At 41.3% G+C, this 15,135-nt stretch overlaps 4 protein-coding genes and 1 long non-coding RNA gene across 6 annotated transcripts; 4 read left to right on the top strand and 1 right to left on the bottom strand.

Annotated features, from left to right (window-relative positions):
* Positions 1-68: 68 nt before the first annotated feature.
* On the bottom strand, positions 69-3,687 carry mettl8 (methyltransferase 8, methylcytidine). The gene is made up of 10 exons (XM_060040692.1): positions 3,586-3,687; positions 3,121-3,285; positions 2,805-2,896; positions 2,286-2,620; positions 2,131-2,180; positions 1,662-1,722; positions 1,233-1,372; positions 782-888; positions 582-647; positions 69-481 (listed from the first exon to the last, which is right to left on the bottom strand). Exons 2-10 carry the CDS (start codon positions 3,270-3,272, stop codon positions 342-344), a joined length of 1,143 nt encoding a protein of 380 aa, XP_059896675.1. The 5' UTR covers positions 3,273-3,285; positions 3,586-3,687; the 3' UTR covers positions 69-341.
* Positions 3,688-3,891: 204 nt separating this feature from the next.
* Positions 3,892-9,048, top strand: dcaf17 (ddb1 and cul4 associated factor 17). 2 transcript variants are annotated; one of them, XM_060040676.1, is made up of 14 exons: positions 3,892-4,277; positions 4,386-4,489; positions 4,594-4,684; positions 4,813-4,919; positions 5,011-5,089; positions 5,256-5,345; positions 5,861-5,968; positions 6,107-6,209; positions 6,690-6,832; positions 7,253-7,362; positions 7,491-7,575; positions 8,042-8,125; positions 8,301-8,456; positions 8,836-9,048. In XM_060040676.1, the coding sequence occupies exons 1-14, from the start codon at positions 4,149-4,151 to the stop codon at positions 8,941-8,943; spliced, it is 1,497 nt and encodes a 498-aa protein (XP_059896659.1). In that variant the 5' UTR covers positions 3,892-4,148; the 3' UTR covers positions 8,944-9,048. The 2 variants fall into 2 exon arrangements, with proteins under 2 accessions (XP_059896659.1, XP_059896660.1); XM_060040677.1 differs by having other exon boundaries at positions 3,893-4,277; positions 4,783-4,919.
* A 258-nt stretch (positions 9,049-9,306) lies between these two features.
* Positions 9,307-12,125, top strand: LOC132449085 (plasma membrane ascorbate-dependent reductase CYBRD1). The gene is made up of 4 exons (XM_060040685.1): positions 9,307-9,592; positions 10,021-10,229; positions 10,727-10,881; positions 11,229-12,125. Exons 1-4 carry the CDS (start codon positions 9,400-9,402, stop codon positions 11,509-11,511), a joined length of 840 nt encoding a protein of 279 aa, XP_059896668.1. The 5' UTR covers positions 9,307-9,399; the 3' UTR covers positions 11,512-12,125.
* On the top strand, positions 10,240-10,687 carry LOC132449093 (uncharacterized). Its single transcript, XR_009523508.1, has 2 exons — positions 10,240-10,509; positions 10,594-10,687. It is a non-coding gene; the product is annotated as an uncharacterized LOC132449093 (long non-coding RNA).
* Positions 12,126-12,437: 312 nt separating the features above from the next.
* On the top strand, positions 12,438-14,401 carry LOC132449090 (dynein, cytoplasmic 1, intermediate chain 2a). Its single transcript, XM_060040689.1, has 3 exons — positions 12,438-12,597; positions 13,539-13,653; positions 14,207-14,401. Exons 2-3 carry the CDS (start codon positions 13,549-13,551, stop codon positions 14,384-14,386), a joined length of 285 nt encoding a protein of 94 aa, XP_059896672.1. The 5' UTR covers positions 12,438-12,597; positions 13,539-13,548; the 3' UTR covers positions 14,387-14,401.
* The last annotated feature ends 734 nt before the right edge of the window (positions 14,402-15,135 follow it).

Genomic DNA, 15,135 nt, shown 5'->3' with positions numbered 1-15,135 from the left:
AAAAGTCTTTCAACTTTTGCCGGAAAATAACGTTTTCTTTGGAATGAACACACTTAGTATGACGAATGTTTTATTTAATATAATTTTATTACAGGGGAAATATCTGTGTAGAAATGTAGGTCATATATTCATATTTAAGGGATATTCTGTTTATTGATGAATATAATCAAATTCACGAGAACAATTGACAGTAGCTTTGGTATATATTTTCACATGGAGAACAATGTTTGATTGTAACATTTTAAAAAATAGCCTTTCAGTAAGCATATAAATAAAATGGTCTTAAAAAAATAAATACAACATGTAAGGTATAAGTATACAGGCTCTTAAAATGATCCAGCTTAATGTGTTTTCTGGTATTTGCTCTGCATCCACACCCGATGCATAACTACTTTCTTCCCCCTGTTCACTTGAAGTCGTCTATCCTCCAAATTCTGAAGCTCTTCCAAACCGGCATTGGTAAATAGACTACGAACTTCATCTGTGAAAACAAACTGCATTATTACTTTTGTACAATGAATAAATAATATATTTTGGTTAAACACAACTATTGCACATGTTTATGAAAAGAGTTTACAAACCTCTTGTAAAGAAGTAAACACAAGTGCCATCTCCACGGGTGTAGAAATGATCTGCCAAACATTGTCCTGAACATACAAGAACCAGTGTGTAGATTAACGATTATAGTCACAGGGAACTGAATGTGTTAAAATGGAGTATAGCGCACATATGATATCAAAGCAAGACTCAAAAGCATGATTATTGTTCTTTACACACCAACCTTTTTTAAACCTGAGTTGAGAAAGATCATATCTGCCATAATCACGGAATAGAAATACACCTCCAGGTTTCAGGTAGGTGGTCAGTCGATTCACTACTGCCTGCAGTCTGTGCATGATAGAAATACACCTGTAAATAATCTATCGTCATATGGTACAAACACCAGTCTATCCATTATTGTATAATGACATTTATTATTTAAAAGTCCATCACCGTCAACTTCTGTCAATTGCACACAAAGCAAGTACAATCTTTAAATTAAATAGTTTCTCAAAGCAGGTCATGATAAATATAATTTGAGTAATATGCATTGTGAACATGCATTCAGTCACTATTGTGTGTGTGTGCATGTGCGCGCGTGCGTGCGTGCATATATAAATGCTCATGATAGTGATGATGGTTGAGAGATTTGACTACCAATGACTTCTTCCAGGTGTATTATTTGGACCTACCTGGCTGGATGGATGGAAGAGAGCACGAATACCGCCATGACTACATCCAGACTCTGCAGAGGAACTGGGAAGGACGCTCCCTCCTCACAGAGGTCATGGACAAAGGCATGACACACGGATTGATCATAGTCTGGATGCTCCTAACAGAGAAGGGAAATGGAGCTTAATGTGGTCGCCCTGGAGATCATTGATTTCTAACTCAAAAGCCCATTTGAGAGGCCACTTGACCATTATTAAACATGGTGTATGTATGATCATTGGAATTTTCCCATCAATTGATCTGGTGGGTTTATATTTTATTTTATGTTTAAATATATATACTCTGTTAGTAATGAAATGCAGAATGGGTTAAAGACAAGGTTTTATGGCAATGACAATTAATTTTGCATGGATTTTGCAGGATTTGGGGATGCCTTGACAATGTCTTACCTTCACCAGCTGAATAGCATGAGGAGAAAAGTCACAACAGTATACGAACGCACCCGTTTCCCTGCAAATAGAAGCAGAAGCCAACCCTGATTCAACACCCACATAGAAAACAACATCATTTATTAGTATCAACAAATGTTGATGATAGTCCATCAAATCCTGCGGCACCTTGCATCATAAGAAAATCTGTGAATAAAAACATATGTATGTTATATACCAGCTAATTCAACAAACAGATGAATTAGCTGGTTAAAAACGTAACTCCTACTAAATATTTGTTCTACTTTCTATTAATTTGGTTTGGTTGCAGGCCAAACCTTGCATCTTACAAGCTCTTGTAAGATTAATCTGTTAGGGCTGTCCAACTGACCAATGGAAAGAGTTTAGAGGCATTGTTCGTGAAACAAGCATTTGTAGCACATAATAAAACTACAGTGGGTTATGAAAAGGAGACCGCAAATATACTTACTTAATGGATTTTACAATGGGAAACACACTGTTACCGACTCCACATCCAACCTGTAAAGAGCGAACAGCACAGTTCATTGATCATATCGTCAATCAAGTGAACACGTTTGTTATAATTTTAAAAATACTATAATTATAGCAATAATCCGTTTAAACCTCCAATATCCGGAAATCTGCATGTTGTCCAGGAAAGGAAGTCACTAACGTCTCTTCACCGTGTGCAGCCTGAGCATCCACAGAGGTTGGGCACACAGGACTGTCTGCATCTCTGTGCTGTGGTGGGGGATCTGAGCTGTGATCCTGGCAGGTCTCAGAGGTTCTGCCAGAGCTCGAGTTCCCAGCTTGGCTCACGTCTGCCAAAGGGCTTCTGAGCCTCAAAGGGAGCAGTTCTGGAAACTCTTGGAACAACCACCGGCGATCTTTGAAGAACTTGTTGCGGTGAGTCTCATAAAAGCGGTCCCAGTATCCACAAGCTTCCGTGTCGAACTTACCTGCACGAGGGAGAGACAGAACAAACTTGTATTCTAACTTACCCACTTGTCACTTTGTAATCCGGTAACAATGTCAGGGGATGTTTGCCATTGTGCTGCTATCAGCGTTCTCTTGCAAAAGAGGTGCTTAACCCCATTGCCTAAATAAATAAAAAAAGGTTGGATAAAAATAACATTGACATGCCTTGTTCTGCTAAAGGAATGTGTACGCTGGAGTTGTCCTCTGCTTTCTCACGTGCCCTTTCCTTCTCCTCCTCCGTCCACTGGACGTGATCCCTGAAACACATGGGTTGCGGTGAGCAATGAACATTCTATTACTATATATTTTAGGCTGTTGAAACATGGACATCAAATACATGATCAGTTATAAATGTACATTAAACACAATACATACATTTTTGACATGACAAATGTTTCTTCTTATTATTACATGGGACACCACAATTACTTATACGCATAATATTTCTGCAAGTATAATGGACTCCACTCCTTCCACTGACCACATGTTGTGTTGGAATATGTCCTCAGGGTTGGTCAGCAGTCTGGCTCCCAGTGGAGCCGAGGGTCCTCTTGCTGTGCTCTGCAAACGTATGCAGAACTTGCACACATATTTAGCCACAGAGCAAAGATATAAGCTCTTATATGTATGCATGTTTCCTGCCAAGCTTTGGAAAGGTAACACACACACACACACACACACACACACACACACACACACACACACACACACACACACACACACACACACACACACACACACACACACACACACACACACACACACACACACACACACACACACACACACACACACACACACAGTAAGTTAAAAAGCCAACAATATGCAATAGTGATGAAATGACAACACTTTAGAGAGCAAGTATGAATGGTTCAATCGGTCATCCTATGGACATTGTTGCCCCATTCACGTATTTTAACTTCAATTAAACAGGGAGATTGCTTACTTGGAAATCCGTCGTTTTTAAACCCTAGTTCCACATTTGCGTCAAGCACGTTCGAGAAAAATGAAATAAGACCGGATGTTTACTGTGCGCCTTCAAAGTAAATTACTTCTCCGTTCAGAAGGAAACACTGCACCCATTAATTTACTAAAACTACAGAAAATGTAAGAAATTCACCAGGTAGTTTAATGATGTACAATTAAAGTCAATCACAATAAAACGAATATCCTCATAAACAAAATCGAACGTCCAACAGCTTTTATTTTGAAACTAAGAAGTAAGGATATCCTTTTGTTTTGATATGGATGTTTGGTGCCGTAAACTTCACACATGTTCCGAATCTTGTAGCTTAACATTAGCTCCAGAGGTTACCAATTGTGTGATTAGTTGCAATCAGTTATTATTGAGCTACGATCCTCAAACAAAGGAGTCAATTTATCATAGCAAACTTCAAATCTCAATCCGTCGAATAAAGGTTAACTAGGCATGCCTATTGTAACGATTATCAACTTTGTTCATCCCTTGAGTGTGTTGTGAGCTAGTTACACGCACAGCGCCACCTAGCGATGACCTGTCCACGTAGAAAGAGACATACCAACACCACTTGCATGCTGGCAAGGAGGTCGAGAGGAATTCCTGATTATGGAAACATCCTGAGGGCAAATATGAGGATGTTAAGGGCCATCGTCCTGCAGGTGAATGCCAGTACATTGTCTTTCATGAACACAGGTTTTCAGTTTCTGATGATTTGAAGTTTATCTGAAAACAAGGACCCTTACCGTTTTGGTTTGTATGAATAATAGGAAGACAGGAACTTCATTAAAGTCTGGAGCAAGACTTCAAAATCCACGATTGCCTATGACAGTGGAAAAATCTATTTTGAAAACTACCAGAGTTGCTACAGTTGGTATGTTTTGGTTTTTGCACCGTTGCTATTTTATATTTGAGATGATGATGGAAATAACACCATATCCCTACACCAAACCCAATCGTTTAAATGTATGTTTTCAGCATTGATACACATCCTCAGCTCTTATACAAGTTGCCTCAACGGAGCAAATCTGAGAAAATAGAGGATGCCTTACAATGCTCAAGCCCACTTGTAAGTGAACCTCCAACACTTGTCTTTATTACAGCACCTATTCTGAAATGCTTTGCTGTTTGCACTATGACCTTTACCTTGCATGCCCTCCCCAACAGGAGAAATCATTGTCCACTCCTTCTGACCAGAAACCATGCCTACTGACCCTAACTGCCAATAACTGGCTCTACCGCTTATCAGCTGAAACTGGAGAGACACTCCAGGGAGTATACCTCTCTCCCAACCCCAAGTTCAAGTAAATTATTACATTTTCAGGCCCCTTTTTCTTTTTTATCTATTACGACACAATATGTGTCAAACGTCATGTTTTTTTGTTTGTTTTCCAGGTACCTTCAGTGGGATGAATATCAAGACAGATTTTATGTCAAGTCTATCCAAAACAAAGTGGCACCTTTTGCACGACAGGTACAATGAAAATGAATAATCGTAACTGAATGAATACATAATATAGATGTGGAAACTATGTTGCATGCTCCAACATGACCGCCATTGCATACATTTTTTATTTAACTTGTCATTGTCATTTTGAACGTAAAATAAATGTAGTTGTTTCTCCCTCTGAATGTTACAGGCAGGCATAACTCAGAATACTGTGATGCACCTGGCAATCTTTAATGTGTTCCCCTTGGAAATTGTAGGAATGTTGGAGATCAATAAAACGGTATGCTAGCTTGTTTTACCCTTTCGGTCCTTGCCTCTTCTAGGTGTGAGGGGTGTTGACCATTTTTATTAAATTGACTCACTTATGTATTTCCAACTCAAAATAACTTGTTTTTAATTTAGAATGTATCCTCCTCCTACAATGCACTTCTACCTCTAATAATGAGATGTAAAAATAACCTAAAGATGAACATGCTAACAACCTTGTGTTTTGTATTAATAACCTAAAGATTAACTAGCTGCTAACCTTGTGTTCTGACTACTAAACTAATAATAACCTAAAGATGAACTAGCTAATACCTTGTTTTCTTAATCCTAAAGCGACTCTGTAGGTTGGACAGCTTTGTTACTTTTACGTCAATACTGATTACCTCACCTGTTTGTCACTGTGAATAAAAGCGTCAGCTAAGTCTCTAGACAGAATGTCATTTGAATGCAGGCCTGTGAGTCCCGGTGAGCTTATAATTACAATAATAAACAGTAAATGCCCTTGACTCAGTGACTTAATCTCTTTAGGTGTTTGGGGACACCGTTACTGATGTTGTGCTAACGCAAGGCACACTGGCCGTTTCTCACAGCACCAAAACAGTGAAGCTGTACAGCTTTGACCGGATCCTCAGTGAGGTATTCTTCATCTTGTTGATTTATTTCACGTCATTACAAAAACAAAGACAGCTCCTCAGATATTCCTTGTGTAGCTCTTCTCAAAGCCCCCTTATATGTACCCCCCCCCCCTCCCCACCCACCCCCACCACCTCACAGTTCATGACCAAGAGGCTGGCACTGGGCCAGCCCAGCCCGTTCCACGAGGGCAGAACTGTGGGAGACGCTCCCTACGGAATCCCCCTGAACATCGTCATCAAGGGTAGGACATCCCCTCTCCCTAACTGGAGAGAGGAACTACACACCTTGTGTTGTTCCGAGGAATAAATAAATATGTGAATGTATATATGAATATTAATTGTATGTTGTGCGTCCTTGCACTTAATGTACGCACTTATTGTATGTCTTATGTCCTTTCACTTAAAAATAGTGCTTAGCATTGTGTAGCGTCTTATCCTAGCTATCATTGTTGTGTACAGGGAAGGGGTTAACCTAGAGATTGTTAGTGCTTGGCTGGCACTTGTTTCTATGAACATCCTTACTGTACCGACAGCGATAAATAGTTTAACTTTCTTCTGACAAATGCACTTATTGTAAGTCGCTTTGGCTGAAAGCGTCTGCTAAATGCCCTAAACGTAAATGTATGTTGTCATAAATTCCTCGAAACAACACACCTTAACCTTGTGTTGTTTCGAGGAATCAATAAATATATGTAATATATCATCATTATATGTCTCATTAGATTGTCCACCAGTGCTGTTCGAAGTGTCGTGCTCTGACCATAACGTGCAGATTGGAGGCCATCCCTGGCACTACATATACACACCGCCCCACAAGAAGCACAGGGGAACCTATCACATCTGCTCCCTGGCAGAAGGCATTCTGGTACTAATAACCGATTGTGGGTCTTGTGCATATAATTGAGTATTTTCATAATGTATACTTATTTACTATGGGTACAGTTCCTGTAGTCGTTACTTTTATGCACTGCCAATGTCTGATTGAGAGCCACTGATGTTTTTGACAGCTATTGTTCTCAGCTGTTGCCATGAGTACGGCTGCTAAGCTTCTCTAGTCACTTGACATAAGCTTTATTCATGGCCTCAGGAGAATATTGGGCCTTTTTGCAGTTTGTTTTTGCCCTCATGGTTTTTCTCGACACATAACTGCTTATCTTTTTTGGGGGGGAATGTACTGTTTCATTATCACGCCACCCATCTGCCAAACCACATCAATGTTTATCCATCGTGCTATTTATAGTGCTTTAGTTTGTTCATGAATGTGTTTATTCTTGCAAAACGATAGGCAAAGAACGGTATTCAAGACATGGACTGCTGCTCTCTGGAGACTGATTTAATATATCTACACCCTGATGAGTCCGGGCGGATCATTCACGTTGGACCCAACACCGTAAAGTGAGCAGGCATGCGGGTCTTGGGAGCGCGATGCATCATTACGATACATGATTCAGTACTGCCCAAACACGTTGTTTAGAAGGCCTTTATTTAAGTTTGTGTTTAACATATTTTGGACCTTCCTCCAGAATGCTGAGGTGTGTGAGTGGCCTGAAGAGTGACTCACCGTCAGAGGTGGTGGAGGATTTCTCCATCACGACCTGTCGCAGCAATGTGAGTGTAACGCACGTTCACAGTCTCTTCCACATGGAAGAGTGCACACCAACAGTATGATGTACTTTTTAACATCCTGATTGTTTCAAATGCATTCGATAGTTACACCAATGTGTACATTTTCTGACTTGGACTTTTTCACATCTATACGGGAAGTCCTTTACATAAAGTTGTGTCCTATCTGTTTTTACAACGTGATAAACATTTGCAACGCATCTCATGAGGTGCTGCCGAGAATGTCATGGCTACGGTTCTGGGCTCCCACCCGGAACGTTCTGGGTTCGATCCCCAATGTCCGCAGACTAGCTGTCAGCGTCCCCCAGCCGGATGCAGAACACCTGTGCCTGAATTGGCTCTAGCTTTCTGCTGAATGACTGAATGAGGCGTCATGGACGTTCCTAAAGAGTGCTCACTCAGATGTCCTCCCCCTCAAATGGTTAACAGCCTCTTCTTCTCCCTGGACCAGGTGGCTCCCCGGGTCACCGTCACCTCCTCAGGTCGAACGGTCAAGCGGATCAGTCAGCAGCTCGACGACGACCCAGATCAGGAGGTACCAAGAGAATCACTAGCGATATCCAGTCGCCTGTGCATGTTAGAAAAGGTCCCTTCACCAGACAAAGATACAATTACAATGTCCTGAATTGAGAGGGAAACACGCTTACACATTTTTCTGTGGGCTGAAGTCTCTGGAACGGATGAGAAGTAAACACTGTTGGTGTGCGTAGACCTTCCGCACGGTGGAGTATGAAGACGAGGTGGATCTTCTGGCTCTGGTGGTCACCGACGGAGAAGAGGGCGAAGGAAGGGCATGCGTGAAGCTGCACGACAACAGCAGTGGAGCGCTGCTGAAAACCATTCCCCTGGAACAGGCCTGGGATGTGGTGAGCGGCCAGATTTCCCTGTGGACAGCAGAGGATCTTGTGACTTGGGATTGTACTTGTTAAAGGGGACTTATTATACCACCAGGTGTGAGTGTGATTAGCCTTACAAGCCGTTTCGAAAATCGGCCTAATATGACATCACTAGTGGGTGTGTCCACCTAGATCTGTGCTGGATAGATGAGCAATGTTTACTTCAGTCCACTGGGTAGGCTGGTAGATAGATCTATCCAGCACAGATCTAGGTGGACACACCCACTAGTGATGTCATATTAGGCAGATTTTCGAAACGGCTTGTATGGCTAATCACACTCACACCTGGTGGTATAATAAGTCCCCTTTAAACCCTTCACCCTTTTTTCTTTTTTTTTTATTATTACAGACATACCGGAATGAGATGTGTTTTGACAAGGAGACGATTGTCCATATTGAAGAAAGGAACAACGGCTTTCACTGCCATGTCTACAAACTCCAAACCGAAGCAAAATAATGCTGTTACCTTCAGAGAGTTTACCCATGCTGGAAATATTTTTGTACTGTATTTCTTTTATACCATTGAAGAATTAATAAAGAATGGTTTTCTTTATCCACTCTCCCTTACTGTGGCTGGTGTCATTATTGTAACGGAACACTAATGGCTTCTTGGCATCCTCCCGTTGAGGAAATTCCTCCTTTAAAAAACGGCAAACTCTTGTAAGAAAAGCCAATAGAGGGAGTTGGGTTCTATTTTATTATAAACAAACAACGAACTTTATTTATTTTAATATCTTTATTTATTTTACCATGCAGTTTTTTTTTTTACTAAACGTGGCATTGGCAACAACTTGTTTAGTGCTGCTTAGGTCATGTGACCAAAGTCCTGCCTCTTGAGTAACCTCTTGACATACCCCACTCTCCGGAGAGCTTTCTTCAAGTCATTTCCCCCTCACTGCGTCAACGTTCACTGATGGCGATTGAAGATTACAAACAATTCGTATTCGCTTTCTTAGCCGCCGTTTCTTTCGGTTTGATCTCTATCATATTTGTGTTGACCTGGGTACTCCACTACAGAGAAGGGTTGGCGTGGGATGGAGGAGCGGCTGAGTTCAACTGGCACCCGGTTCTGATCGTCGTGGGATTCGTGTTCCTGCAGGGAATAGGTACGCGAGTTTCCCGTAGGCTAAAGTTCACTAATGAGCAATGTGAACGCTTTTTCTTAGTTTTAGCTTGTGTATGCTAAATAACTCATACAATGACTTATGTGAAGTTTCAGTTGACGTTTTATATCTGTGTTACGATTTTCAAATGAAAACATTCGAAAGTGATAAACTTCCGACAGCGATAAATTGTTGCTTCTCTTTCTTCTGACAAATGTACTTATTGTAATTTGGTTTGGATAAAAGCGTCTGCTAAATGCCCTTAATGTAAATGTAAACCATTTGTAACACACACAGACACACAGACACACACACACACACGCACGCACGCACGCACGCAGGCACTCACACACACGCACACACTTTTTGCTGTTAATGCTATAACATTCATTTGTTATGTGTGTGCTAATGTTGGATGTTTTTCCTTTCAGCTATTATTGTTTACCGACTGCCATGGACTTGGAAATGCAGCAAACTGATCATGAAGTTTGCTCATGCAGGCCTTCATCTGCTGGCTTTCATACTGGCCGTTATCGCGTTTGTAGCAGTATTTGACTTTCATAATGCCGCCAAGATTCCAAACATGTACAGTCTACACAGCTGGTTGGGACTATCTGCTCTACTACTGTACTCCTTGCAGGTACCCACCATTTGACATGTTAAAATAAGCTAGTGGAATTTAGGATTATCGTTAGTTAAATTAGACTCGAGTAAATTAGAGTTAAATAACTAAAGTATTGTAAAGCCTAGTGGCGTGTTTACGTGTCCGTTATGCTGATACAATTCTGTCTATGTGTGGGGAAACATTAACACAGCTGAAATTGCCAAGTGTAGGATATGGTTAAGTTTAGATATCAGGTTGATGCATAACTTTAGGTATTAAGTTAGAGTTGTTTCTGCATTAGGTTAGAGATGGATAAGTTGAGATATTGCATTTGAGATGTTAAGGTATCAGGTTAGAGATGGTGAAGTTTAGTTATTAGATTAGAGATGGTTAAGTTTAGGTATTAGGTTAGAGATGGGCTTTGCCTCTAGTGGTGAGTGCGCAAATGTCAGCTGTGGCGTTAAGTCTATCCCAAATTTGTGTGGCTTGTGTAAATGCATCCTAAAATGCACTGCTGTCTTTTTTTACACCAGCTCGTTCTTGGAATAGGTCTATACCTCATCCCTGTTGCACCTGTGCAATGGAGAGCAGCGTTCATGCCCCTTCACGTCTACAGCGGGCTGTTCATCTTCACGGCCGTCATCGCCACAGCCCTCATGGGCCTCACGGAGAAACTCATCTTCGCCCTGTAAGGAACGCAACAAAAACAAAATGGAGGCTCTCCATCCAAACGTCCGTTTTATACACAAACATGAATGCAATGTTTAGAATAACAATGACTTGGGGACCTAAAGAAGAGCCCCAGTGGCTCATCCCGGGTAGAGCGTGTACCATTAAGGAAACGGTCCTGATCGCATCGACACGGGTTCGATTCCTGCCCGGGGTCCTTTGCTGCATGTCCTCCCCTCTGATCTCCCATAGCTTCCTGTCAATCTCACTCTATCTTAAAGCACAACAATGCAAAAAAAAAAAAGGGAAGTAACACCCTAGTAAAAAAAAAAAAAAATAACAATGACTTTTCATTTTCCTTTAAAGGAACAACCCAAAGTATAAGGACTCCCCCCCCGAGGGCACGTTCGTGAACGTCCTGGGCCTCCTGCTCGTGGCGTTCGGAGCGCTCATCCTGTGGATCGCCACGCGACCGCGCTGGAAGCGGCCCAGCGAGCAGGCCCTGCTCTCCCTGCTGTCCTCCTCCTCCGAGGACCCCGCCCAGGGCCTGGCGGGCCCCGCGCCGCCCCGGCCCGCGGACGGGCTCGCCGGCGAGGGGGCCGAAGACCTGCGGAGGAGGAGTACCAAGCAAAGTGATATGGATGATTGAGAAGCGGCTCGGAAGTCGGTTCATTCACTGTGATTCACAAGTGATGTATGATTGAGAAGTGGCTTGGAACCAATTCATTCACTGTGATTCACAAGTGATATGGAATGCTTGAGAAGTAGCTTTGAAGTCAGTTCATTTACTGAGAATCACCAGTGATACAGATGAATGAGGAGTGGCTTAGAAGTCAGTTCATTCACCGTGATTCACAAGTGATACGTATGATTTAGAAGTGGCTTAGAAGTCAATTCATTCACTGTGATTCACAAGTGATATGGGTGATTGAGAAGTGGCTTAGAAGTCAATTCATTCACTGTGATTCACAAGTGATATGGGTGATTGAGAAGTGGCTTAGAAGTCAATTCATTCGCTGTTATTCACAAGTGATTTGGAGGAATGGGAATTGGTTTCGAAGTGACCCAAGCATTCACTGTGATTCCCAAGGCGTTACTACTGATTAAGATTCTGATTGTCTTCATATATGACTCATTCCTTGCAGTGGCAGGTTACTTACAATGGGCCTTTGTTCCACTCTATGTAGGAACCCTGCTTCTTAGTAGAACCTAGAGTTATTTATTGTTATTTAGAAACGACTAACAAATATATATTGTAATATAGCTTTAGCTTATGCCATTTTCATGACTCTGTGCTATTTGAATATTCTAACTGAAAAGTTGTTTCCACTATTTTCCCTGAGTTTTTTTATAATATATTTTTTTACAATTAAAATGTAATGTAAACAATAAAGTATTACAGTTTTCTATTGAATCGCTCAGTATTTGCCATGGAATGAGTGGCCTATAGAGATTTCTCACACATTCAAATAAGCAAATTATTTATTATGGATTTATGAACACACCACCTTTATTGTTAGATTCCATTTCAAATATGTATCTAATATATGTATCATGTGGTTTAAGTAATTTAGACGAGATAGATACTGTAGCAGCAAGCATAGACCCAGAATGTATTATCTGGGAAGTTGAATTGTCTCCGCTGAGCCTCCGTAGCGACGCAATTGGCCACTTGGCTGTTTCAGGAAAAGGGACGCCGTTGTGTCAATTCACAAACCTAATCCAATTTCCAAAGGTTCGTTCATCATATTCAACATTTTTTCATAAATTGTCTTCACACTAGCGATGTTACTGTCCGGTTAATGTCACTTAATGGCGTCATCGTTCAAATAAGCAAAATTCACGCCTAGCTTAGCATAACAACACGGTCGTTAATAGCTTCGGGTCTCCCTGCTATGCAGCACTCGGCTCTATTGTTAATTAAAACATTCTGCCTAGCGCATTAATATTGCATTATGGTTCAGGTTGTTTGATTGGGATGAGTCTAGCTCTCAGGGCATAACATTTACAGTAACGTGTGAGCAGCAGCAGCGGCCTTGTCAGGTCGCTGCTGGGATCACCATCTCTGTGTTAAACACAATGGGGTTGGATTGTCACTGCGGAACAGCAAACATCCTCAATAACGTTACGTGTCATTTCTTCGTTTATAAACCTGATGGTGTTACAGATCGTATGTTTGCATGTATCTTTGCGAGTGATCCACCACCGACGGCTGGGTGGGGCTCCAGCAGGGCCGCCTTGTGGACGCTTTGCTGTCAGCCATGGCGCTGTGATTGTGCATCATGACACGTTTTGTGTCCCCTATGATGTCATCGAGTGTAAATATAAGCTACAGGTGTAAGGCATTACACATCTCTTAAAGATATGTCTTGGTAATCATTTTGCTAAGTGCAGTATGTAGTTGTATTTTATTTGGCTGCCTTGTGGACGCTTTGCTGTCAGACGTGTGTGTGTGTGTGTGTGTGTGTGTGTGTGTGTGTGTGTGTGTGTGTGTGTGTGTGTGTGTGTGTGTGTGTGTGTGTGTGTGTGTGTGTGTGTGTGTGTGTGTGTGTGAACAAATGTTTGGACGCAAGAGTGTGTTTTAACCTCGTTAACATATATGTAAATATTTTACATGCAAACATTTCGTTAATATTATGCTTATCAATCACCTTTTTTATTTGTGTTCATGTTCAGTTCTGCCATCATGTCAGACAAAAGTGAGCTGAAAGCAGAGCTGGAAAGGAAGAAACGAAAGTTGGCTCAGATCCGGGAGGAGAAGAGAATCAAGGAGGAGGAGCGCAAGAAAGAGGTAGAGGAGCAATGTTTGGGAAACGCGTAAACGTTTGTTGCATTATACTACTATTACTTTATACTACTAGTATTAACGATAATACATACATAAGACATTTAATGTAAAGATTGGCCTGTCGTTCAATTGTGAACGGAGGCCTATTGATTCTTGTACTGATAACCGCTTTGATCGAAGAAAAATGTATGACCTTTCTATTGTCCATACTGAAGCTGTACTTTATGTAGTGTTACAATAACTTCAAACTGCTATCGGTGTTGGAGTCAGCCGTGTACTACTCCCATCCCACATGAAATTTGTAATTGTAGACTTTGGATTTGATGAAAATATATAATAATGCAAAGGCAGTAAGAAGTACCAGCCAGCGGTTTCCATTCAGCTCTCTTATGTTACCTTGGCGGCAGAGGGTGGGAGCTTCTCTACTCCAAGTAGGAACACCCACAGACACACCCACAGCCAAGCCGTTTGCATAGGAATTGTGGGTACTGTAGTTGGAACAGGACAGTCGCAGCTGGTGACTTGAGCTCAAAGAGACTCTCACTTCCTGTTCCAGGCGGACCTGAAGAAGGATGCCGCTCCGCAGACCGATGACACCGAGCTGGACAAGAAGAGGCGGGAGGCGGACGCCATCCTGCAAAGCATGGGCATCACCTCAGACGTGACCGCTGGTAGGTTCCCCGTTGAGGCTCGGTCTGTCACTCACTGCAATAAATCACACGTGGAATATCAATAAAATTAAAAGATTGCAGCATTTTCTGCAATGAAGTGAAAGATTGAGGTGAATGTAAATATAAGCTACAGATGTTTGACATTTCATGTCTCTTAATGATATGTCTTGGGAAAAAATATCTGTTACTACATATGTATCTGTATTTTATTGGAAATATAATGACAGCTATTTATATTTAATGCATTTAAGCACCTGGAACGGTTGCAATGGCGTTTTAGGGAACATGCATGTATTGCCACGTATTTGTATCAGATTATATAACTATGAAGATAAAATAAGATAAAAAAGAACTACGCGTTGCTGCTTTAAAAGGTACAACCGATTGCTCCCAGCAGGTGGCAGTAGAAATCCACATACGAAAGGCTTCGAGTGTCTTTGTGAATGGATGGATGTTCAATTATAGGATATCAAAACGTTCAGCTATAGTCATATTACAAATCTTTCTATCATATTTTTTTATATTTATATGATCTCCCGAGTAATTTATGATTTATGATTTCATAAGATACTTATGAAATACTTATTTTGTAGGATATGTATGGTAGTGAATGTGATTATTTTTAATGTTTAGATTTTTAGCATTACTGTCCTCCTCCTCTCCAAAAAATGGTTAAATAATACAACAGTAGTGGTTTCATTCCTAAAAAAGTGACTGTTTTTTTCTGTTGTGGCTGAAGCCCTCTATCTGTAGTAAGAGACTCTCTGTCTGTTTCTCTCTCTCTCTCCTCCTCGTACTCTCTCTCTCTCGCTTT

The sequence above is a fragment of the Gadus macrocephalus genome, chromosome 20 (genome assembly GCF_031168955.1).
Source record: "Gadus macrocephalus chromosome 20, ASM3116895v1".
Classification (NCBI taxonomy): domain Eukaryota; kingdom Metazoa; phylum Chordata; class Actinopteri; order Gadiformes; family Gadidae; genus Gadus; species Gadus macrocephalus.
The sequence above is the reverse complement of the archived record's forward strand: the minus strand, read 5'-3'. Positions and strand labels throughout refer to the sequence as shown.

Excerpts from the sequence above, each read along its gene's own strand:
- mettl8 (XM_060040692.1), bottom strand. The coding sequence starts at position 3,272 with ATGCATACATATAAGAGCTTATATCTTTGCTCTGTGGCTAAATATGTG. Across the intron at positions 2,621-2,804 it reads CATTCCTTTAGCAGAACAAG|GTAAGTTCGACACGGAAGCT; the intron begins GCATGTCAATGT and ends TCCCTCGTGCAG. Across the intron at positions 648-781 it reads TCAACTCAGGTTTAAAAAAG|GACAATGTTTGGCAGATCAT; the intron begins GTTGGTGTGTAA and ends TTGTATGTTCAG.
- dcaf17 (XM_060040677.1), top strand. The coding sequence starts at position 4,149 with ATGACCTGTCCACGTAGAAAGAGACATACCAACACCACTTGCATGCTG. Across the intron at positions 4,490-4,593 it reads TACCAGAGTTGCTACAGTTG|CATTGATACACATCCTCAGC; the intron begins GTATGTTTTGGT and ends GTATGTTTTCAG. Across the intron at positions 7,363-7,490 it reads GTTGGACCCAACACCGTAAA|AATGCTGAGGTGTGTGAGTG; the intron begins GTGAGCAGGCAT and ends ACCTTCCTCCAG.
- LOC132449085 (XM_060040685.1), top strand. The coding sequence starts at position 9,400 with ATGGCGATTGAAGATTACAAACAATTCGTATTCGCTTTCTTAGCCGCC. Across the intron at positions 9,593-10,020 it reads CGTGTTCCTGCAGGGAATAG|CTATTATTGTTTACCGACTG; the intron begins GTACGCGAGTTT and ends TTTTCCTTTCAG. Across the intron at positions 10,230-10,726 it reads TACTACTGTACTCCTTGCAG|CTCGTTCTTGGAATAGGTCT; the intron begins GTACCCACCATT and ends TTTTTACACCAG.
- LOC132449090 (XM_060040689.1), top strand. The coding sequence starts at position 13,549 with ATGTCAGACAAAAGTGAGCTGAAAGCAGAGCTGGAAAGGAAGAAACGA. Across the intron at positions 13,654-14,206 it reads AGGAGGAGCGCAAGAAAGAG|GCGGACCTGAAGAAGGATGC; the intron begins GTAGAGGAGCAA and ends TTCCTGTTCCAG.